Genomic DNA, 23,094 nt, shown 5'->3' on the forward strand with positions numbered 1-23,094 from the left:
GGATTATGTGAGGATGGAGACTCCTTGACTAGACTGATAGGGACATTTGATTGTCAAAATGGCCGTGTTTTTGAGACTCTTAAGAGACATTGGGGGGTTCTTTTGACAGATCCGGATATTAAATAGTCCATCCCCCCAAAACCCAGTATAACCTATAGGAGGGGTCGTTCACTCAGGGACCATCTCGTACACAGCTTTTATAGGAAACCAATACCTACAGGCACGTGGCTAGACAGGAAGGTGTGTGGATTTTCTCGCTGTGGAGATTGCTCCTATTGTGGGTATATGAGGCCACCTAAATCTATCGAGAGTGCTAACAACGGAAAGGAGTTCTTCATTAGGGATTTTGCCAACTGCAATACAACGGGTGTCGTTTATGTGGTGACCTGCCCCCTGGACTATGGGGGGAAGAAGAGGAGAGAGTTCAGGAGGCGGGTGGGGGAACGTTTGGGCGACATCCGCAATAAGCGGGACACCCCTTTAGCTAGACACGTGAATGAGACACATGGGGGAAACCCACATCAGGTGTCCTTCTGTGTCATGGAGGTTGTCAGATCTAATCCTAGAGGGGGCGATTATGATCGGTGCATATTGCAGAAAGAAAGTGAATGGACTTTCAGACTGGACTCCTAACCCCCAAGGGAATTAATGAACAGTTATCCTTCACGTGTTTTCTGTAACTGTCGCGGGCGGGGAGGACGCCGCCGCTGCTGGTCGCTAACGCTCGGGTCCGCGCTGCTGCGGCTGCTCGGTGGCTCAAGTGGCGCTCCTCGCCCGTGAGTGAAAAGGGTGGTTGGTTTGGAGGATTTGGTCCATGACGCCACCCACGGGTTGTGGTGAAGATGGGCACCACCGCTGCTGGTGACGGGGATCCCGGGAGCGATGGTGGGGAGCAGCTGGGATGTTGTTTTTCCCCTCCGTGGGTAGGGGTCGGTGGTCCCAGGGCCCGGTGGTGTGACGGGGAGGCAGGGTTGGTGAGGTGCAGGGTTGCAGGGACAGGGCGGCGCGATGGCGGATGGCACGGGTGTACTCACTCAGCAAGAAAGGTACAAAGTCCTCGGTAAGCCAAACAGCTGGATGGACGGGTCCCGCAGCCGGCTGCTGTCTCTCTCCCCGGACAGGTGATGGCGGCTGTCTTTCCCTGCACCTTGATGTACTTGTTTGACTACCATGGATTCCCAACGGTAGTCCGCTCCCCGGTGTATGGATGCCGGAGGAGCCCGTTTGCCCGCAGGCACTGGCCCTTGGGTCTCTAGCCTTAGGCGGTAGCTGAATACCCTCACGGTGTGGGCGGTTGCCTTCTATCGGGTCTTTGGCTGTTAGGAAACCCCTAGGGTTCCGGTCAAACTCGGATTTGACTATTGTCGGCGGCTCCAAGCCTGGTCAAGGTCCGATGGCCCTGCCTGTGTGTGCTGGCTTCACTTCGCTCCCCAGTCGGTACCGGCGGGCCAACGCCCAACCCCGGTCCTACGGTTCCGCGTTGCTCCACCACTCCTGCAGACGGCCACCACCGTCTGCCAACCTTGTTGTCAGTGCCTGGGCCACAAACCCAGACACCCAAGTGTTTACTCCTCACACTTCCACCTCCTGAACTAAACTGTCACTTTTCCCGCCTCCAGGCCTGTGAACTCCTCGGTGGGTGGGGCCAACCGCTTGACTCCGCCCCACCTGGTGTGGACATCAGACACTGGAGGGAGGCAACAAGGGTTTTGTGTTTGGCTAATGTTACTGTCTAATGGGGGTGGGGGGTGTTTGTGTGTTATCTGTGACGACCTGGCTAGTCCAGGGCGCCACATTCCTCCTTGGTGAAATGCAGACCGTCCACGGGCTGCCCGTCCATCACCGGTTTTATATATTTATTTTTTTTTCAAAAACTGTAAAACATAAATAACAGGTAAACATTTCAAACATAAGTATTTTTGTTAGGACACTTGAACGTTGCACATATAAAACACATTTTTAATAAGGACGGACGGACGGATGTCTTCCGCTCTCCCACCCAAGCAACCTAGCCCTGATGCTGCCCCTAAGAAGTGGGCAGCACCCCTTGACCCCAGTCCAGGTTCAGGCTGCCCGAGCGGGAACGGATACGGTTACTCGCACCCGGCTGTCATTTCAGGGGACCCCACGTCCAGGGGGACCCCTGACCCCCGGAGGATGGCCACCGGTCCTGGTGGTGGCCGGGCCCCAGCCTGCTCTGCTGCGGGCCCTTCCTCCAATCTGCCTCTCCGGAGGCGGCAACGGTTTCCATCCCAACACTTATTTACAAACCCACAAGTTCGTGGGTGGCCTGCCAGTTCTCGGCCATGTCCATGAGTAGTTCCTCATGTGGGTAGTAAAAACACAGAGAGTCCCTCCGGGGACAACTTGCCAGCAACGGCCGGGATAATCACACAGCGGGCCACAAACACTTTGGCCTCCAGGCCCGGCTCGTATATGAATCCAAACCCCCTCCGCGTGTCAAATTGTTGGACTTGGCCTTCGTACACCGGGCCCCGCACCCGAAAGGTGGCATGACGGAGTGCATCTTTTTTTCTTTAATCTCTCGCGCCATAACTTCGGCCCTCTGCTGCTCTCTGGCGGCGATCTCCCGGCCCAACGGGTTTGGTTCCCTGTCCCAATAAGGGGCGTTGGCAGACCCCTGCACCCGGGTCGGGCCTTGCTGGACCGCGCCTACACCGGCCACTACCGGTACTCTCTCGTGGGGGTCTTGCGGTGACGTGGCCTGTACTGCTGCTTTGCAGTGGCAGCCCGGCGCAGCTTCAGCCGAGGCGGGGGTTTCAGGGACAGTTGGCCTCACCGGTTGGGCCTTCGGGCCGGCAGCGGCCGGTTCTTCCACGGCCGGACGGACTGCCGGAGCCGGGACGGTCTCAGGTGCGGCCACTTCCGGGACCGACGGCTTCTCGGCGTGGACGGCTACTTCCCGCGGGGCCTTCCATGGCAGCGGGAGGGACACAGGCCGTTCCCGAACAACGCCCCCAGGCCGGTCCTCTAGGGCGGACGGGTTGGATTCCGCTACCGGTGTTGGGGGTAGCGGACCGAGCGGAGGGGCAACAGCAACCGGTACGGATGGCAGGGGAGGCAGGAGGGTGAGCGGGCGCAGGCCGGGCCCCTCAGCCACAGCGGCCGGTCCTTCTCGGACACAGGGGCGTGGGTCGCTTACCCGCTCCTCCAACTCTGCCTCCACCTTGCGTCTCCGCACGGCCGCCACCACTTCCTCCATCTCGGCCACCCAGCGCTCCATCAAGAACCGGACCTGGGCTTGAAGGTGACAGCACATTTGTGCGGTCCGGGCTTCCACCCACGCCGCTGTTCCTGGCGTGGGCTCTGGGATTTCCGCGGTGCCGGATGGACGGGACATCGTGCGCGGCAGTGTTCCAGGAACCAAATGTTTGCAGAGTCCTGGCGTCCCCGCTTTTATAGCCTCGGCTACATTAGGCAGACACACACCCGCCCCCCCCCTTGGTTCTCTTCAGCACTTCCGCTTGTTGGGGTCGGGGCTTCGCTTTCGCGCCTTTCCTGCTCGGAGAAGATGCTCGAGCGGGAGATTTTCGGGCCAAGATGGCGGCGCTTCAAAATTTTCGGCCGGACACCGCTAACGCTCGGTCCCGGCGCTGCTGCAGCTGCTCGGTGGCTCGAGCGGTATGCCGGATCCGGGGACTCGAGCGGCGCTCCTCGCCCGTGAGTGAAAGGGGTGATTGGTTTGGGGGATTTAGTCCGTGACGCCACCCACGGGTCGTGGTGAAGATGGGCACCACCGCTTCTGGTGACGGGGATGCCGGGAGCGATGGTAGGGAGCAGCTGGGATGTTGTTTTCCCCCTCCGTGGGTAGGGGTCGGTGGTCCCGGGGCCCGATGGTGTGACGGGGAGGCAGGGTTGGTGAGGTGCAGGGTTGCAGGGACAGTGCGGCGCGGTGCCGGATGGCACTGTTGTACTCACTCAGCAAGAGATGCACAAAGTCCTCGGTAAACCAAACGGCTGGATGGGCGGGTCCCGCAGCCGGCTGCAGTGTCTCTCCCCGGACAGGTGATGGCGGTAGTTTTTCCCTGCACCGTGATGTACTTGTTTGACTACGATGGATCCCCAACGGTAGTCCGCTTCCCGGTGTATGGATACCGGAGGAGCCCGTTTGCCCGCAGGCGCTGGCACTTGGGTCTCTAGCCTTAGGCGGTAGCTGTATACCCTCACAGTGTGGGCGGTTGCCTTCAATCGGGACTTTTGCTGTTGTGAAACCCCTGGGGTTCCAGTCACATTCGGATCTGACTATTGTCGGCGGCTCCAAGCCTGGTCGGGGTCCGATTGCCCTGCCTGTGTGTGCTGGCTTCACTTCGCTCCCCGGTCGGTACCGGCAGGCCAACGCCCGACCCCGGTCCTACGGTTCCGCGTTGCTTCAATACTCCTGCAGACGTCCACCACCATCTGCCAACCTTGCTGTCAGGTCCCTGCTCCACCATAGCATCAGCCACCACTCCCCTCCTGAAATCCTCTGTGCTGCTGGGATCCCTGCTCCACCATAGCATCAGCCACCTCTCCTCTCCTGAAATACTCTGTGCTGTTGGGATCCCTGCTCCACCATCGCATCAGCCACCTCTCCCCTCCCCCTCCTGAAATACTCTGTGCTGCCGGGATCCCTGCTCCACCATAGCATCAGTCACCACTCCCCTCCTGAAATACTCTGTACTGCTGGGAACCCTGCTCCACCATAGCATCAGTCACCACTCCCCTCCTGAAATACTCTGTGCTGCTTGGATCCCTGCTCTACCATAGCATCAGCCACCTCTCCTCTCCTGAAATATTCTGTGCTGCTGGGATCCCTGCTCCACCATAGCATCAGCCACTACTCCTCTCCTGAAATACTCTGTGCTGCTGGGATCCCTGGTCTACCATAGCATCAGCCACCACTCCTTTCCTGAAATACTCTGTGCTGCTGGGATCACTGCTCCACTATAGCATCCGCCATCACTCCTTTCCTGAAATACTCTGTGCTGCTGGGATCCCTGTCCACCATAGCATCAGTCACCACTCCTCTGCTGAAATACTCTGTGCCGCTGGGATCCCTGCTCCACCATAGCATCAGCCATCACTCATCTCCTGAAATACTCTGTGCTGCTGGGATCCCTGTCCACCATAGCATCAGTCACCACTCCTCTGCTGAAATACTCTGTGCTGCTGGGATCCCTGCTCCACCATAGCATCAGTCACCAATCCCCTCCTGAAATACTCTGTACTGCTGGGAACCCTGCTCCACCATAGCATCAGTCACCACTCCCCTCCTGAAATACTCTGTGCTGCTTGGATCCCTGCTCTACCATAGCATCAGACACCTCTCCTCTCCTGAAATACTCTGTGCTGCTGGGATCCCTGCTCCACCATAGCATCAGCCACTACTCCTCTCCTGAAATACTCTGTACTGCTGGGAACCCTGCTCCACCATAGCATCAGTCACCACTCCCCTCCTGAAATACTCTGTGCTGCTGGGATCCCTGGTCTACCATAGCATCAGCCACTTCTCCTTTCCAGAAATACTCTGTGCTGCTGGGATCCCTGCTCCACCATAGCATCAGCCACCTCTCCTCTCCTGAAATACTCTGTGCTGCTGGGATCCCTGCTCCACCATCGCATCAGCCACCTCTCCTCTCCTGAAATACTCTGTGCTGCTGGGATCCCTGCTCCACCATAGCATCAGCCACTACTCCTCTCCTGAAATACTCTGTACTGCTGGGAACCCTGCTCCACCATAGCATCAGCCACTACTCCTCTCCTGAAATACTCTGTGCTGCTGGGATCCCTGGTCTACCATAGCATCAGCCACTTCTCCTTTCCAGAAATACTCTGTGCTGCTGGGATCCCTGCTCCACCATAGCATCAGCCACCTCTCCTCTCCTGAAATACTCTGTGCTGCTGGGATCCCTGCTCCACCATCGCATCAGCCACCTCTCCTCTCCTGAAATACTCTGTGCTGCTGGGATCCCTGCTCCACCATAGCATCAGCCATCACTCATCTCCTGAAATACTCTGTGCTGCTCGGATCCCTGCTCCACCACAGCATCAGCCACCTCTCCCCTCCTGAGATACTCTGTGCTGCTGGGAACCCTGCTCCACCATAGCATCAGCCACCTCTCCTGAAATACTCTGTGCTGCTGGGAACCCTGCTACACCATAGCATCAGCCACTACTGCCCTCCTGAAATACACTGTGCTGCTGGGATCTCTGCTCCACCATAGCATCAGCCACCACTCCCCTGCTGAAATACTCTGTGCTGCTGGGATCCTTGGTCTACCATATCATCAGCCACCACTCCTTTCCTGAAATACTCTGTGCTGCTGGGATCCCTGCTCCACCATAGCATCAGTCACCACTCCTCTCCTGAAATACTCTGTGCTGCTGGGATCCCTGCTCCACCATAGCATCAGTCACCACTCCTCTCCTGAAATACTCTGTGCTGCTGGGATCCCTGCTCCACCATCGCATCAGTCACCTCTCCTGAAATACTTTGTGCTGCTGTATGCTGGGACACAATTTGTGATACATAATGGTGGAGCGTCCCTCTGAGGAGCTGGCGCTTGGCGCAGGTAACCCGTCTGCTGCATACTTTCCCGACAACTGATGACGCTGCGGTCCCGGGCTCTTCTGATTGGTTGGACTCCTTTTTTTTCCCACTGATTCATGGCTTTCACACCAAAGCTGTTCTACTGCATCACAGCCCACACCCCGATCCCAGGTATATATAGAATATACACTGATGTGTGGCAACAGGAAATTACTGCTTCAGTTACGCAATACATATTATCTGGCACTGTGAAGGAAAGGGAGGAGGTTATCTGTGACATCAGATATTATGACACGTGTTATCGTCTATATATAGAGCTATCAGTCATTGTACAGGAGGAGGTGAGCTGTGATATCACCTATTGTGAATGGTGGATCCTGTGTTATCTACTGTATATAGAGGTGTTATCAATCATTCTACAGGAGGAGTAGGAGGTGAGCTGTGACATCACCTATTGTGGATGGTGGATCCTGTGTTATCTCATGTATATATATATATTTTTATATATATATATATATATATATATATATAAAATGTATATATATATATATATATATATATAGTATATATATATATATATATATACAGTCAGGGCCAGAAATATTTGGACAGTGACACAAGTTTTGTTATTTTAGCTGTTTACAAAAACATGTTCAGAAATACAATTCTATATATAATATGGGCTGAAAGTGCACACTCCCAGCTGCAATATGAGAGTTTTCACATCCAAATCGGAGAAAGGGTTTAGGAATCATAGCTCTGTAATGCATAGCCTCCTCTTTTTCAAGGGACCAAAAGTAATTGGACAAGGGACTCTAAGGGCTGCAATTAACTCTGAAGGCACCTACCTCGTTAACCTGTAATCAGTGAAGTAGTTAAAAGGTCTGGGGTTGATTACAGGTGTGTGGTTTTGCATTTGGAAGCTGTTGCTGTGACCAGACAACATGCGGTCCAAGGAACTCTCAATTGAGGTGAAGCAGAACATCCTGAGGCTGAAAAAAAAGAAAAAATCCATCAGAGAGATAGCAGACATGCTTGGAGTAGCAAAATCAACAGTCGGGTACATTCTGAGAAAAAAGGAATTGACTGGTGAGCTTGGGAACTCAAAAAGGCCTGGGCGTCCACGGATGACAACAGTGGTGGATGATCGCCGCATACTTTCTTTGGTGAAGAAGAACCCATTCACAACATCAACTGAAGTCCAGAACACTCTCAGTGAAGTAGGTGTATCTGTCTCTAAGTCAACAGTAAAGAGAAGACTCCATGAAAGTAAATACAAAGGGTTCACATCTAGATGCAAACCATTCATCAATTCCAAAAATAGACAGGCCAGAGTTACATTTGCTGAAAAACACCTCATGAAGCCAGCTCAGTTCTGGAAAAGTATTCTATGGACAGATGAGACAGAGATCAACCTGTACCAGAATGATGGGAAGAAAAAAGTTTGGAGAAGAAAGGGAACGGCACATGATCCAAGGCACACCACATCCTCTGTAAAACATGGTGGAGGCAACGTGATGGCATGGGCATGCATGGCTTTCAATGGCACTGGGTCACTTGTGTTTATTGATGACATAACAGCAGACAAGAGTAGCCGGATGAATTCTGAAGTGTACCGGGATATACTTTCAGCCCAGATTCAGCCAAATGCCGCAAAGTTGATCGGACGGCGCTTCATAGTACAGATGGACAATGACCCCAAGCATACAGCCAAAGCTACCCAGGAGTTCATGAGTGCAAAAAAGTGGAACATTCTGCAATGGCCAAGTCAATCACCAGATCTTTACCCAATTGAGCATGCATTTCACTTGCTCAAATCCAGACTTAAGACGGAAAGACCCACAAACAAGCAAGACCTGAAGGCTGCGGCTGTAAAGGCCTGGCAAAGCATTAAGAAGGAGGAAACCCAGCGTTTGGTGATGTCCATGGGTTCCAGACTTAAGGCAGTGATTGCCTCCAAAGGATTCGCAACAAAATATTGAAAATAAAAATATCTTGTTTGGGTTTGGTTTATTTGTCCAATTATTTTTGACCTCCTAAAATGTGGAGTGTTTGTAAAGAAATGTGACAATTCCTACAATTTCTATCAGATATTTTTGTTCAAACCTTCAAATTAAACGTTGCAATCTGCACTTGAATTCTGTTGTAGAGGTTTCATTTCAAATCCAATGTGGTGGCATGCAGAGCCCAACTCGCGAAAATTGTGTCACTGGCCAAAGATTTCTGGACCTAACTGTATATATATATATATATATATATATATTATATATATGAGTTAGCAGTCACTGTACAGGAGGAGGCGGAGGTGAGCTGTGACATCACGACATCACATATTGTGAATGGTGGATTCAGTCGTAACTATTGAATATAGAGGTGTTTATCATTCATTCAGGAGGAGGAGGTGAGCTGTGATTTTAGCTATTGAGAATGGTGGATCCTATGTTAACTACTGTATATAGAGGTGTTATCAGTCATTGTGCAGGATGAGGAGGTGAGCTGTGACATCACCTGTTGTGAATGGTGGATCCTATGTTATCTACCGTATATAGAGGTGTAACCAGTCATTGTTCAGGAGGAGGTGGAGGTGTGCTGTGACTGGATGGTTTTCATAGTTTTGGGGACTCTCCCTGTATTTTCCCTTTTCCTCCTGGCATTTGTGGTAATTTGCTGCTTTTCTTTGTCATTTCTTGCAGTCTCTTGTGACTCAGAGATCTGCCCTCGTGTGAGCGGAGAACAGCAGCAGATCCTGTTCTGTGCAGCGCTCACTGCCCGGAGGGTCCGGGGCCACCGGAGGGGCCGGTACTAAGTGCAGTGAGGTTACATTATGTGCTGAGCCTCAGTTGTAGGGGAGGTGGCTGTGTCTATACAGCTTTGTACCATGATGAGGGTGGTTATTCCTCTGGGAGCCGTTTTTCTCACTTGCAGTACCACTTCTCACCTTCTGTCCTGGTGCTGATTCCCATAGACGCTAACACAATAGCGCCCCCAATACAGACGCAGGAGGAATGTAACTGGAGATGGCTGTGTACCGCCCCGGTGTTGGTCGGGCTGCTCGGATCCAAGATCGTGGTGGCTCGAGGGGCCTGTACCCGGGTTGGCGAACACTTTGATCCGTGAAAAGGGGATTATTTACAGGGAAAAACTTTGTGACCCCACCTGTGGGTTGCGGTAATGGGAGTACCGCCGCTGCAGGAAGGAGTACCGGGGAAGATGGAGTTAAGCAGTTCTTCCACAGGTAGGGAAGGCCCCGAGCTCAGGGGTGTTGGTGGATATTTGGGAGCGCAGGGTGCAGGGGACCAGGGCACTTACTGCAGGTAGTCGTGGTGCTGGATGGGGTTAATAAAGCAGACGCTCACCCTGAGGATAAACCCAAGTCCTCTGTGTGCCACAGTCACTGCGGGGGGCCCGTCCAGGTGTCCGCTCCCACCAGTGTCACTTGGTAATCCGGAGCCTACCTCCGTGCACAATTTAGTTCTCTGTTGTGGCCCCTCGGCTTGAAGCTGTTGGGCCCCGCTCATTATATGTAATGTAGCTGTGCTCTTGATGGCTGGCACTGGGGACTTCAGTGAGCTGCTTTTTAGCTGGAAAACCCTGTCCCCCGCGTTGTGCTGATGCCCCCAATCTCTGAGCTCTGTGGAAAAGTCCCTGAAGGTCTCCTTTCTCTGCAGGTTAATTGCCAGGACGTTGAATCAGTTCCTGACCTAGGGTCCTGTACCGCGTCATGCTCGGTACCGGTCAGTTTCTTTTGGGCTTGCTGGTGCCGACAATCCTCCTTGACCAAGTTCGTCGCACCCTCTTCCAATGTCACTGCCACCGGTCCCCGACTCCTCTGATCCCGAACCAACGTCTGCGGCCCTAGCTCCCCGGGAGCTGCTACTCCTGCTCCTCACTCCTTGAGGGCTCTCACTACTCTCTCCTGCTTCCTCCCTCCCACCAGTCTGCCTGACCCCTAGGTGGGCGGCCCTTTTCCAGCTTAACCAACCCACTGGTGTGCCTGACAGGTCAAGATGTGAGGTGAGATTGGAATTTGTGGTGCTGATGGTAGTGACACCGATTTCTTAGAAACCTGGAACCATGGGGGATAGGACATCTATTATACAGAGGATGGCATCAGAGATGGCTACAAGAGATCTATGACTGGACTATTGGGGGCATCTGGAGCCAAGACCCTCGTAACAGCATGTGAGGTGCTATCTCCTCGGGGTGCCAGTGATTGGCAACGATGGACATTGGAAAGGACCTCACCCCCTATTGTCAATTGCTTATATGCTGTTGTGGCGCCCTGGACAAGCCAGGACGTCACAGGTACTACAACAACACACCCCACACCCCGGCTAGGCACACCGAAGTCAAACAAAAATCCTTGTTGCCTCCCTCCAGGGGCTGATGTCCACACCAGGGGGTGGAGCCAGGCGGTTGGCCCCACCCACCGAGGAGTTCACAGTCCTGGAGGCGGGAAAAGGAAGTGAGATCAGTTTTGAGTTTGAGGAGTGGAGAAGTGAAGTGGCAGTGGAGGAGACTGACCATGTCCGGGTGCGTGGCCCGGGCACATACAGCAAGGTTGGCAGACGGTGGTGACCGTCTGCAGGAGAGGCTTATTGACGTAAGCCGTAAGGACCGGGGAAGGGTGGTGGCCCGCCGGTATCGGATCGAGGAGCGAAGAGAAGCCAGCTCCATTTGGCAGGGCTTACGGACCCCGACCAGGCTAGGAGTCGCCGTAAAACCGGTCAAATCCATTAGCGAAGGGAACCTCCGGGGTTTCCCAGCAGTCAAGACCCGATTGAAGGCAACAGCTCAAACCGTGAAGGGAAATACAGTCACCGCCAAGGCTACAGTTCCCAGGGCCAGAGCCTGCGGGCAAAAGGGGCTCCCTCAGCCTCCATCTAAGCTGGGGAGCGGGATACCGGTGGGAAGCCATTGGAACCATGAACATAACACAGGTGCAGGGAAAGGCAGTCACCGCCAACCTACCGGGAGAAGAACCACCGCAGCCGTCTGTGGGACCCGTCCATCCAGCCGTTTGCTTTACCGGAGACTTTGCATTCGTCATTGGCTGAGTGAGTACCACCGTGCCGTGCGGCACCGCGCTGCCCCCGCGACCCTGCACCTTACCAGGCCCCGTAACCCGCCTGCCATCCTTCCCTCACCGGGCCCCGGGACAACCAACCCCCCTACCCACGGAGGGGAGAAACAACATCCAAGCTGCTCCCTGTCACCGCTCCCGGGATCCCCGTCCAGAGCAGCGGTGGTGCCACAACCTCACCACAACCGTGGGTGGCGTCACGGACAATATCCCTAAACCAAACCACCCCCTTTCACTCACGGGCGAGGAGCGCCGCTCGAGTCCCCGGGATCCGGCCCACCGCTCGAGCCACCGAGCGAGCAGCAGCCGGACCCGAGCAGTGGGAGAGCGCAGCGTCCCCTCCCCGCCGGGACAACTTGGCGTCACGAACAGGATCTTACCGCTCTGCCGTCTGGTAGAGGTGCACCTTGTGACCGCCGGAGGTGTCCGGACGAAAATTTTGAGAAGCCGCCATTTTGGGCGCGAAAAGTCCCCGCTCGAGCGTCTTCCCGAGTAGTGGAGGCGCAAAAGCCGAAACCCCGCCCCTGTAGAGGAGGAGCCGGAAAAAGACTAAGGGGGACGGATAGCGTCTGGCCGCATGTAGCTCGCGGCTATAAAAGCAGGGACGCCAGGACCCTGCGGCCATCTGCTGGTTCCTGGAAAGTACCGCTACCGACATGTCCGCCCCGTCCAGCTACGCAGAGGTTACGGAGCCGGTGCCCGGAACAGCGGCGTGGCTCTGGGCCCGAACGGCGGGGATCTGCCGGCTCTACCGGAGTCAGATATGTCTGCTGATGGAGCAGTGGACCGCGGAGGTGGAGGAGGTAGCTGCGGTCGCCCGGGTGTACGGAATGGAGGCCATGATGGAGGAGCTGGTGAGTGACCCACGCCCGTGTCCCCGAGGGACCGGCCGTTGCGGCTGAGGGACCCGGTCTACCCCCGGCCCCCATGCCACCCCCGTCTTCCCTGCCCGTGCACCCCGATGCTGCTGGTCCGTCTGACGTACACCCCCTCGTAACGGTAGCCGAAAGAGTGGCGAACCCGGAGACTGCGGCAGCCCGCCTGGCGCAGGGACAGATGATAGTGACTCCGGACCTGACACCGAGCCTGTTTCGGAGGAGGACGAGGGAGTCGTCGCCCTGTATGGCATGGAGGCAACTTACATCCCCCGGAGCGGGAATAATGGATACCGGGCGGCCCTTCCTCGTCGCGCCTGCTATGCGCTGGAGGGGCTGGTGCCTGTGTTCTTCCACCCAGGGCCGGGTGAGGAGGACAAAAGTGAGCAGTAATGGCAGCGGAGCCCCGCTGCAAGTTGTCCCCGTTGGGATCACCAGTGTACCGTTAAAAGTTGTGAATGATAAGTAAATCAACAGAAGATGTCACCTGATTGGAACTTTGATTGAACCGGCCGTTGCCGGCAACTGGTCCCCGTAGGGACTTCCTGCAACCGTTGCGTAAGGGACTTCTTACGGACAAGCCCGAGAACTAGCAGGGCAACCACAAACTAGTGGGATGTAAATAAAAATGTTGTGGCTTGATACCGTTACCGCCTCCGGAGAGGCTGATTTGGGAGGATGGGCCTGGAGGAAAGGGATGGCCCAGGCCTGCCACTACCGAAACCGGTGACGATCCTCCGGGGGTTCAGGGGTTCCCCATGGATGTGGGTCCCCTGAAAGAGACCGTACCCGCTCGGGCAGCCTGGTGATGGACTGGGGCAAGGGGTGCTACCCACTTCTTAGGGGCAGCATCAGGGCCAGGTTGTTTGGGTGGGAGAAGAGCGGAAGCCGTTACCGTTTGCAACGTTTAAGAAACGTACCTCCCGTTAAGCTGTTTATACAGCAATACCTGTTTTAATGTTTGTGTTTTTATCCCTTTTTCTACAGTTAACAAAAATAAAACCGGTGATGGACGGGCAGCCCGCGGACGGTCTGCATTTTACTAAGGGGGAATATGGCGCCCTGGACAAGCCAGGACGTCATAGGTACTACAACAATACACCCCACACCCCGGCTAGGCACACCGAAGTCAAACAAAAATCCTTGTTGCCTCCCTCCAGGGGCTGATGTCCACACCAGGGGGTGGAGCCAGGCGGTTGGCCCCACCCACCAAGGAGTTCACAGTCCTGGAGGCGGGAAAAGGAAGTGAGATCAGTTTTGAGTTTGAGGAGTGGAGAAGTGAAGTGGCAGTGGAGGAGACTGACCATGTCCGGGTGCGTGGCCCGGGCACATACAGCAAGGTTGGCAGACGGTGGTGACTGTCTGCAGGAGAGGCTTATTGACGTAAGTCGTAAGGACCGGGGAAGGGCGGTGGCCCGCCGGTACCGGATCGAGGAGCGAAGAGAAGCCAGCTCCATTTGGCAGGGCTTACGGACCCCGACCAGGCTAGGAGTCGCCGTAAAACCGGTCAAATCCATTAGCGAAGGGAAGCTCCGGGGTTTCCCAGCAGTCAAGACCCGATTGAAGGCAACAGCTCAAACCGTGAAGGGAAATACAGTCACCGCCAAGGCTACAGTTCCCAGGGCCAGAGCCTGCGGGCAAAAGGGGCTCCCTCAGCATCCATCCAAGCTGGGGAGCGGGTTACCGGTGGGAAGCCATTGGAACCGTGAACATAACACAGGTGCAGGGAAAGGCAGTCACCGCCAACCTACCGGGAGAAGAACCACCGCAGCCATCTGTAGGTCCCGTCCATCCAGCTGTTTGCTTTACCGGAGACTTTGCATTCGTCATTGGCTGAGTGAGTACCACCGTGCCGTGCGGCACCGCGCTGCCAGCGCGACCCTGCACCTCACCAGGCCCCGTAACCCGCCTGCCATCCTTCCCTCACCGGGCCCCGGGACAACCAACCCCCCTACCCACGGAGGGGAGAAACAACATCCAAGCTTCTCCCTGTCACCGCTCCCGGGATCCCCGTCCAGAGCAGCGGTGGTGTCACCAATCTCACCACAACCGTGGGTGGCGTCACGGACAATATCCCTAAACCAAACCACCCCCTTTCACTCACGGGCGAGGAACGCCGCTCGAGTCCCCGGGATCCGGCCCACCGCTCGAGCCACTGAGCGAGCAGCAGCAGCAGCCGGACCCGAGCAGTGGGTGAGCGCAGTGTCCCCTCCCCGCCCCCGACACTGTGGTCTTGATTGACAGCAGCGTCTAAGGGGTTAAACAGCCGTGATCAGAGCTATAAGGTGGTACATGTGCGGTGAATGTCACCACAGCCGTACTTGTCAGGGTTTGCTGGCTTCAGCTCTGGGGACATTTTTAGGGTATCCCGGGATCCTTATGGTGCATCTGTTGCTGGTGGACTCCGGTGTCGCCCCCTGTGGGCACATTGGGGAATTGCAGAGATGAAGAATCCAGCAGATAATGTGCGGGGAATGTTCATGTCTGGGCAGCTTCTGTTATAATATGAGGAATGTGCCTCCGGAGTCGCCAGCCCGCGCTACCCGCTGCAGAAATGGAGAGAACCCCTCCTAAAATGGTCCTGTGCGGTCACACCTGCACCCCGGGGGGTAGGTGAGGATCACAGGGAGGTTGTACCCTCTGGAATATTCACCATTGGATGAGTCCAAAGAAAAGTGAGAGCTCAGGACAGGAAGTGTTGTCATGGGGAAGTCCCTGCAGTGACAACAGCCTGAGTGTGAGCAGAGACTTGGCAGAGGCTGAGTGATGTCTGCTCAGGATCTCACTGCCGGGGATTTCTTCAATGTTTGTGATTTTGCCTAAAACATCCACAGATGAAACAAACAATCCTGGTGTCCTGGAGGCAAAACATGGGGTTGGGGGCGCTCTTAGGGCGAAAAAAAACCCAACCCTTTGTTTTTTCTGAAGAGCGCTCAATCTGAAAAGGAAGCAGTCAAAACCTCCAATGGTATAGAACTCATAATAATGATAAAAAGCTCCGAACAGAAAAAAGCAAGTGTGAACAGGTGCAAGCTGCTGTGACATTATACAACACTAAGAATACAGCCTGCTCTGAAAGTAGCTCCGCATCTGGCTCAGTCCTCCTCCTCCTCCCCTCCTCCTCCTCCCCCTCCTCCTCCTCCTCCCCTCAGACTACGACTGCTTTTTATTAGTGCTGGATTCTACCTGCCCTTTATAGTTGGAGCGTTTAGCCCAGGAGACCCGTGTGTGATATACAGTATATAAGGTTTAGAGTCCCATCAAAGAAGGGTCGAGGACACTCTGATCTCACTATTGAGGCATCTTGATGGCACTATTGTGGCGCTCTGCACTGTGTAGGTGTGTCGCCCAGGGAAAGGGGTACTTAATCCCGGGCAGTTACAAATGGGAATGTCACTTCAGGTGGCCGTTGCCCGGTCCCAAGCCCTGGGGACGCTTAATAAAAGGGGGTATTTACATGGGATAATAGAGTTAATGTTCGTGACACCACCTGCGGGTTGCGGTTAAGAATGGAGAACCGCCGCTGCTCAACGTGGGTACTCCCAGAGCTGGTGGAAGTGGCAGCTATGGTGGTAGGCCCTCCGCAGGTAGGGCTGTGCCTGGGAGATGTATGGTGTATAATGATGGATACCACACCAGGTTAACTTTAATAGTCTCCACTCACATGGACCCTCGGCCTGCTGGTTCCAGTCCCAGGAGTATCAGTGCCAATGTAGTGACCCAGGTTGCTCTGTCCCTGGCACTCTATGTAGGTTGAGTCCCCGTAGCGTGGAGCAATTGGGGACCCTGACTGTCCCTATTGGGGTACAGTCTCCTTCTCCGTACGGGGGGCAGTGCGGACCCTGTGGGGAGGTAAGTGTCCGAACCCCGATTCTAGTTTACTGCTGATGCCCCTGGATTATTTGGTTCGATGAAGTCCGTGAAGGTGCCTCACCGGGCAGGTATTTGCCAAACCGTTTGAAACTTGACATTTGACCTAGGGCCCTGTGCCCCGTGCGTGCTCCAGTCCCAGCTGTATCTCGGTAACTGTCCTGGCGACCTCTCTCCTGTGCCCCCGGGGTCACCGCTGCACGGACCCAGCTCAGGCACGTCCAAACACCTCTCCTGTGTCTGCTCCCAACTCCTGAGACTGCCTCTGACTGCCTGACCCCTCCCACCAGGCTGGCTATACCCAGGGACTTGTTCCCATGGCGACCATCTCCTTACATGGTTAACCCTTTATGCCCAGTGTGGAGAGGAGAACTAGGATTTAGATATCTGTTGGTGAAATTGGCACTGCTACTCCAGGTCCCAGGGGGTAGGTCCTGCATCCCCTAGAGGATGCAGTTCCCTGTAGTGCCCTGAGGGGCGCTACATAAGCACTGTGATTGCACTGTGTAGGCACTTTGATGGCACTGTTGAATGAAGGCACTCTGATGGCACTGTTGAGGACACTCTGATTGCACTGTGTAGGCACTTTGATGGCACCGTTGAGGACACTCTGATGGCACCGTTGAGGCACTCTGATGGCACCGTTGAGGGTACTTTGAGGGCACTGTTGAGGGCTTTGTTGATGGCACTCTGGTGGCTCTGTTGATGGCACTCTGGTGGCTCTGTTGATGGCACTCTGGTGGCTCTGTTGATGGCACTCTGGTGGCACTGTTGATGGCACTCTGGTGCCTCTGTTGATGGCACTCTGGTGGCTCTGTTGATGGCACTCTGGTGGCTCTGTTGAGGGCACTCTGGTGGCACTGTTGAGGGCACTCTGGTGGCACTGTTGAGGGCACTCTGGTGGCACTGTTGAGGGCACTCTGGTGGCTCTGTTGAGGGCACTCTGGTGGCACTGTTGAGGGCACTCTGGTGGCACTGTTGAGGGCACTCTGGTGGCACTGTTGAGGACACTCTGGTGGCACTGTTCAAGGTACTTTGGTGGCACTGTTGAGGGCACTCTGGTGGCACTGTTGAGGGCACTCTGGTGGCACTGTTGAGGGCACTCTGGTGGCACTGTTGAGGGCACTCTGGTGGCACTGTTGAGGGCACTCTGGTGGCACTGTTCAGGGCACTCTGGTGACTCTGTTGAGGACACTCTGGTGGCACTGTTCAAGGTACTCTGGTGGCACTGTTGAGGGCACTCTGGTGGCACTGTTGAGGGCACTCTGGTGGCACTGTTGAGGGCACTCTGGTGGCACTGTTGAGGCACTATTGAGGACACTGTTTGCACTGTTGAGGGCACTCTGTTTGCACTGTTGAGGACTCTTTGGTGGCACTCTTGAGGACTCTTTGGTGGCACTCTTGAGGACTCTTTGGTGGCACTCTTGAGGACTCTTTGGTGGCACTGTTGAGGACTCTTTGGTGGCACTGTTGAGGACTCTCTGGTAGCACTGTTGGGGGCACTGATGGCACTGTGTAGGCATTCTGATGGCACTGTTGAGGTTACTCTGATGTCACTGTTGAAGACTCTCTGGTGGCACTGTTGTGGGCACTCTGGTGGCACTATTGTGGGCACTCTGGTGGCACTGTTGAGGACACTGATGGCACTGTTGTGGGCACTCTGAAGAAAAGGCATTTTGATTCCACTGTTGAGGACTCAGAAGAGGACAATCTACTTTAAAAGATCTAGAAGGTGCTCGCTGTATGAGATTGGTGACCAGACGTTCTGGGGAGCGGATGGTGCCGGCCACTGGGGAAGGAAGACGCATGGACCGGAGCCAAGACAGGTGAGTAACATTTTCCTTGATGGCTGCTCATTGGGTAGCCGGGAATCATGGAAGGGTCTGGTTTCAGTCACGATCCACACGGAGTTAGTGTCTCTACTCAGTCTTGTGTGGACTTTCTCTACTTTCAAAAAAACATCCGGTGCGGGGTCTCTTTCTACTCGGCTCTCAAAGGACCCCAGCTGTGATGTCTTCTGCCCATTGGGAGGACCATAGATGGACTTCATCTGCTCATAGATCCGGAAAGTGAGACAAGTATGGATTTACAAGACATGGGGGTTATGCTGGAGGTCGGGGCCAGTAATGGTCTCCTCTGTTTACATCCTGAGATTATGTGAGACATCTGCTCTTGGACTGATGACACCCGGCAGCTGTGAGGCTCGGACTCTCAACCATCTGCAACATCTGCAAACCCAAAGGTCCCTGGACAATAAGTCCATCAGAAAGTGTTTTCCATGTCGAGATGTCCAGCGGTCAACTGTGATCTGTGCGTAGTGATAAAATTAACCGTTCAGTTTCCCTGTAGCGCCACCACAGGAACAATGAAGCATTGCACCCTGCCCATTCACATTCATGGGCGGCCTTGGTACTGCAGAATAGGATGGGTCCTCCAAAAATTATTAACATCTCTAGTTTAGACTATTTTTAGGATGGAGGATGACATTTGGGTGGAGTGGCCAAACTTGCAGAACCCAGCTATGAAAAGTGGAATGCCCCTTTAAAAATGTCAGCTCCTGTTTTGTGAAGGCGTCCGATTATTTATCTCACTGGGAATTTCGGTGACTCATAAAAAATTCTGTGTTGTTATTATTATGCAGGAGCAGCGATGGGTTAATCATTAACGAGCTGAAGGTGAGAACTTAAGATCTGGACTTTGCAATGTTGACGATGAGCGTGGTGGAGTGTGCGCACCGACACCGCACCCTAAATCATACGTAAAAGGGACAGATGGAAAACGCCAAAGAATCGCAAACACAAGGGGGCGCTTTTTTGAAAAATGTTACCATATTTTTCATATAGTTTTCCATTAGTAAAAGAGGCGGAAACTTGGTGTTATACATAATGCTGGGACTGTATTACCTCTGGTGCCAATGAAAGTAGAGCTGAGCGAACCTATTCGGTTTGCGTTCCCCAATTTCAGATTCGATACAAGCCTTGGCCGGTTCGTTCGGGCTCAGCTACACTTTGCTCAAAAGTCGGCAATGTTCGGTAACTATTCGTTTGCAGAAAACCCACTCCCGTCCCCATCACGGCTGTTTCAAGTATTGTCATGGCTATGATTAGCCAGTGAAATTACTGTAAAAAAAAAAGGAAGCAAAAGGGTTAAACATGACATACCTCCTGAGTCTCCTCGGGGACGCTCATTATCCCTCATCCATATTCACGGTTTGCCCCACCCACCTGGGCGGCTGGAGGCTGCTATTTTTAACCTGGGGGGGGCTCAATAACCATGGGTCTCCCCAGCCTGAAAATACCACCAGCCCCCAGCTGTTGGGCTTTAGCTTGGCTGGGTATCAAAATTGGGGGGGGCCATACGCCATTTTTTAAAATTATTTATTAATGTTTTTTAAAAAAAACCCTCTTATTTTGATACACAACCAAGATAAGGGCACGGCTGGGGGCTGCAGCCTGTAGTTGTGGACTTTATCTGTGCTGGTACCAATAGATGGGGGAACCTACGAGAATTTATTTATTCTATACCATAATAGAGACCCGCAGCAACCAATTGCAGACGTTGTCTGGGGGTGGGCTCTGACTGCAGCCAATCAAAGACACCGGTGGGCGGGGAAAGCAGTGAATATGCATGAGGGATAATCAGCAGCCCCGGAAGTACAGCGGCGGGGAGACTCGGTGAGTATGTCCTGCTTTTTGTTTCTTTTACAGCCCCTTCACCATTTTGCAACACATAAGTTTGGCCTCCCACTGAATTCAAAGGGTTCGGTATGTTTGCCTATTTGTTCGAACAGGTGGGCAAACACTGGGAAGCTCGGTAACGATCGATGACCCGAACATTGCAAGGTTTACTCATCTGTACTAGAGAGGGAAGCAGGAGTCCAAGGGTGCAATATACCAGTCCTACTAGTGCACAGTCCTGGCATCAATCACTTTCCCAGTCCTACCAGTTCACTCCGTATAAGTCCCACTGGTGCGCTCAATCCTGTGACATTTCGACAATGGGCCACCACCCTATAAAAGCTGTTGATGATTTCCTAGTCCTACCAGTGCACATTTTCTCAGTCTTACGTTGGCTTCTTCTCGGCGCCGGTGCTCCAGACCTGAGCAGTCCGACCGGTGAGAACCGTGATAGAGCTTGTGCTCCAAAATCAGGACATTATGGTTAATCTGTACATGGTGAGAATGTAAAGAGCAAGACGGTCGGAGGAACTTCATCATCTTCATCTGTTGTCTCTCGTCTCTTCTCAGGCATCTCACAAGGAGCCCATCTCCTGAAATATTGTTCAGAATGTAAAACCATAATTAAGGAAGCCGCTGTGACGGAACGAGTCTTTCAGAATGTGGTTAGAAATGGCAATTATACCATCTGCCCTCATAATATTGTCAGGTAAGAGCGGTCTATGTATACGGCGGTTCTAGGTCCATCCTCCTGTAGAAAATCTGTGTCCATCCTTATATACCCTGCCGGTGAGCGGAGGACACCTCTTATCTCTGCTCCATCCTTATATACCCTGCCGGTGAGCGGGGGACACCTCTTGTCTCTGCTCCATCCTTACATATCCTGCCAGTGAGCTGAGGACACTTCTTGTCTCTGCTCCATCCTTATATACCCTGCCGGTGAGCGGAGGACACCTCTTGTCTCTACTCCATCCTTATATACCCTGCCGGTGAGCGGAGGACACCTCTTGCCTCTGCTCCATCCTTATATACCCTGCCGGTGAGTGGAGGACACCTCTTATCTCTGCTCCATCCTTATATACCCTGCCGGTCAGCGGGGGACACCTCTTGTCTCTGCTCCATCCTTACATATCCTGCCAGTGAGCTGAGGACACTTCTTGTCTCTGCTCCATCCTTATATACCCTGCCGGTGAGCGGAGGACACCTCTTGTCTCTGCTCCATCCTTATATACTCTGCCGGTGAGCAGAGGACACCTCTTGTCTCTACTCCATTCTTATATACCCTGCTAGTGAGCGGAGGAGACCTCTTGTCTCTGCTCCATCCTTATATACTCTGCCGGTGAGCAGAGGACACCTCTTGTCTCTACTCCATCCTTATATACCCTGCCGGTGAGCGGAGGACACCTCTTGTCTCTACTCCATCCTTATATACCCTGCCGGTGAGCGGAGGACACCTCTTGTCTCTACTCCATCCTTATATACCCTGCCGGTGAGCGGAGGACACCTCTTGTCTCTACTCCATCCTTATATACCCTGCCGGTGAGCGGAGGACACCTCTTGCCTCTGCTCCATCCTTATATACCCTGCCGGTGAGTGGAGGACACCTCTTATCTCTGCTCCATCCTTATATACCCTGCCGGTGAGCGGGGGACACCTCTTGTCTCTGCTCCATCCTTACATATCCTGCCAGTGAGCTGAGGACACTTCTTGTCTCTGCTCCATCCTTATATACCCTGCCGGTGAGCGGAGGACACCTCTTGTCTCTGCTCCATCCTTATATACTCTGCCGGTGAGCAGAGGACACCTCTTGTCTCTACTCCATTCTTATATACCCTGCTAGTGAGCGGAGGAGACCTCTTGTCTCTGCTCCATCCTTATATACTCTGCCGGTGAGCGGAGGACACCTCTTGTCTCTACTCCATCCTTATATACCCTGCCGGTGAGCGGAGGACACCTCTTGTCTCTACTCCATCCTTATATACCCTGCCGGTGAGCGGAGGACACCTCTTGTCTCTACTCCATCCTTATATACCCTGCCGGTGAGCGGAGGACACCTCTTGTCTCTACTCCATCCTTATATACCCTGCCGGTGAGTGGATGAGACCTCTTGTCTCTCCTCTATCCTTATATACTCTGCCGGTGAGCAGAGCACACCTCTTGTCTCTGCTCCATTCTTATATACCCTGCCGGTGAGCGGAGGACACCTCTTATCTCTGCTCCATTCTTATATACCCTGCCGGTGAGCGGAGGACACCTCTTGTCTCTGCTCCATTCTTATATACCCTGCCGGTGAGCGGAGGACACCTCTTGTCTCTGCTCCATTCTTATATACCCTGCCGGTGAGCGGAGGACACCTCTTGTCTGACTCCTCCTCAGATCTATTTCAATGTCTTCTCACCTTTTTTTGTCTTATTTTCCTCACATTTTCAGATTTAAGCTACCAAAAGGATACTTTTGTGGTAACAGACTGGAATCCTGGGTGGACAAAGTCATCGCAAGCATTAACCATGGTGAGACTCTCCATCTGCTCAGAGAATAAGACTATAGATATTATCACCAATTAAATTATCACCAATGAGCAGAGATTGTCTCTGAGGACATTCTGTCTTCTCCGAGGATATAATTACTTGTCCAATCTAGATCTTTACTTCAGATCTGTGATTATAGATAGTAATCGGTCACTTCTAATATCGATCTCCTCTCTACAGATAGATTAACTCGTCTAAATATGTCTGAGAACCAGCAAGGTTCTTCTGAAGGCTCCAAAGGGAAGCCACCATCAACCACCCAAGAAACCACAACATCTACAACCATAACAACTCTGCGAAAGTCCATACAGATCTGGGAAGGAGGAACACAGAAGTCTTCAGAGTCTACTAATGAAAATCCAGTTACCACGCAGAAAACCCTAAAGACCACCATAGGTCCCACCACCGCAACTCAAGGCCCTAATCCGAATAATGGCCTACTGCATGGTACGGAGGGAGGATAGATATAGGATTGGCTGAGGGAGGGGTGACATGTTCATGAGGGTTGATA

General features: G+C 53.6%; 1 protein-coding gene across 1 annotated transcript in view; it reads left to right on the top strand.

Moving 5' to 3' along the window:
- The window catches only part of LOC142304357 (uncharacterized), a 35,192-nt gene that overhangs the window by 6,676 nt on the left and 5,422 nt on the right, over window positions 1-23,094 (top strand). Inside the window, exons 2-4 of the mRNA XM_075346661.1 lie at window positions 20,626-20,764; window positions 22,486-22,565; window positions 22,764-23,030. Coding sequence (XP_075202776.1) covers window positions 20,626-20,764; window positions 22,486-22,565; window positions 22,764-23,030 — 486 coding nt within the window. The remainder of the gene's footprint in view (window positions 1-20,625; window positions 20,765-22,485; window positions 22,566-22,763; window positions 23,031-23,094) is intronic.

This window comes from Anomaloglossus baeobatrachus, chromosome 4, assembly GCF_048569485.1.
Source record: "Anomaloglossus baeobatrachus isolate aAnoBae1 chromosome 4, aAnoBae1.hap1, whole genome shotgun sequence".
Classification (NCBI taxonomy): Eukaryota; Metazoa; Chordata; class Amphibia; order Anura; family Aromobatidae; genus Anomaloglossus; species Anomaloglossus baeobatrachus.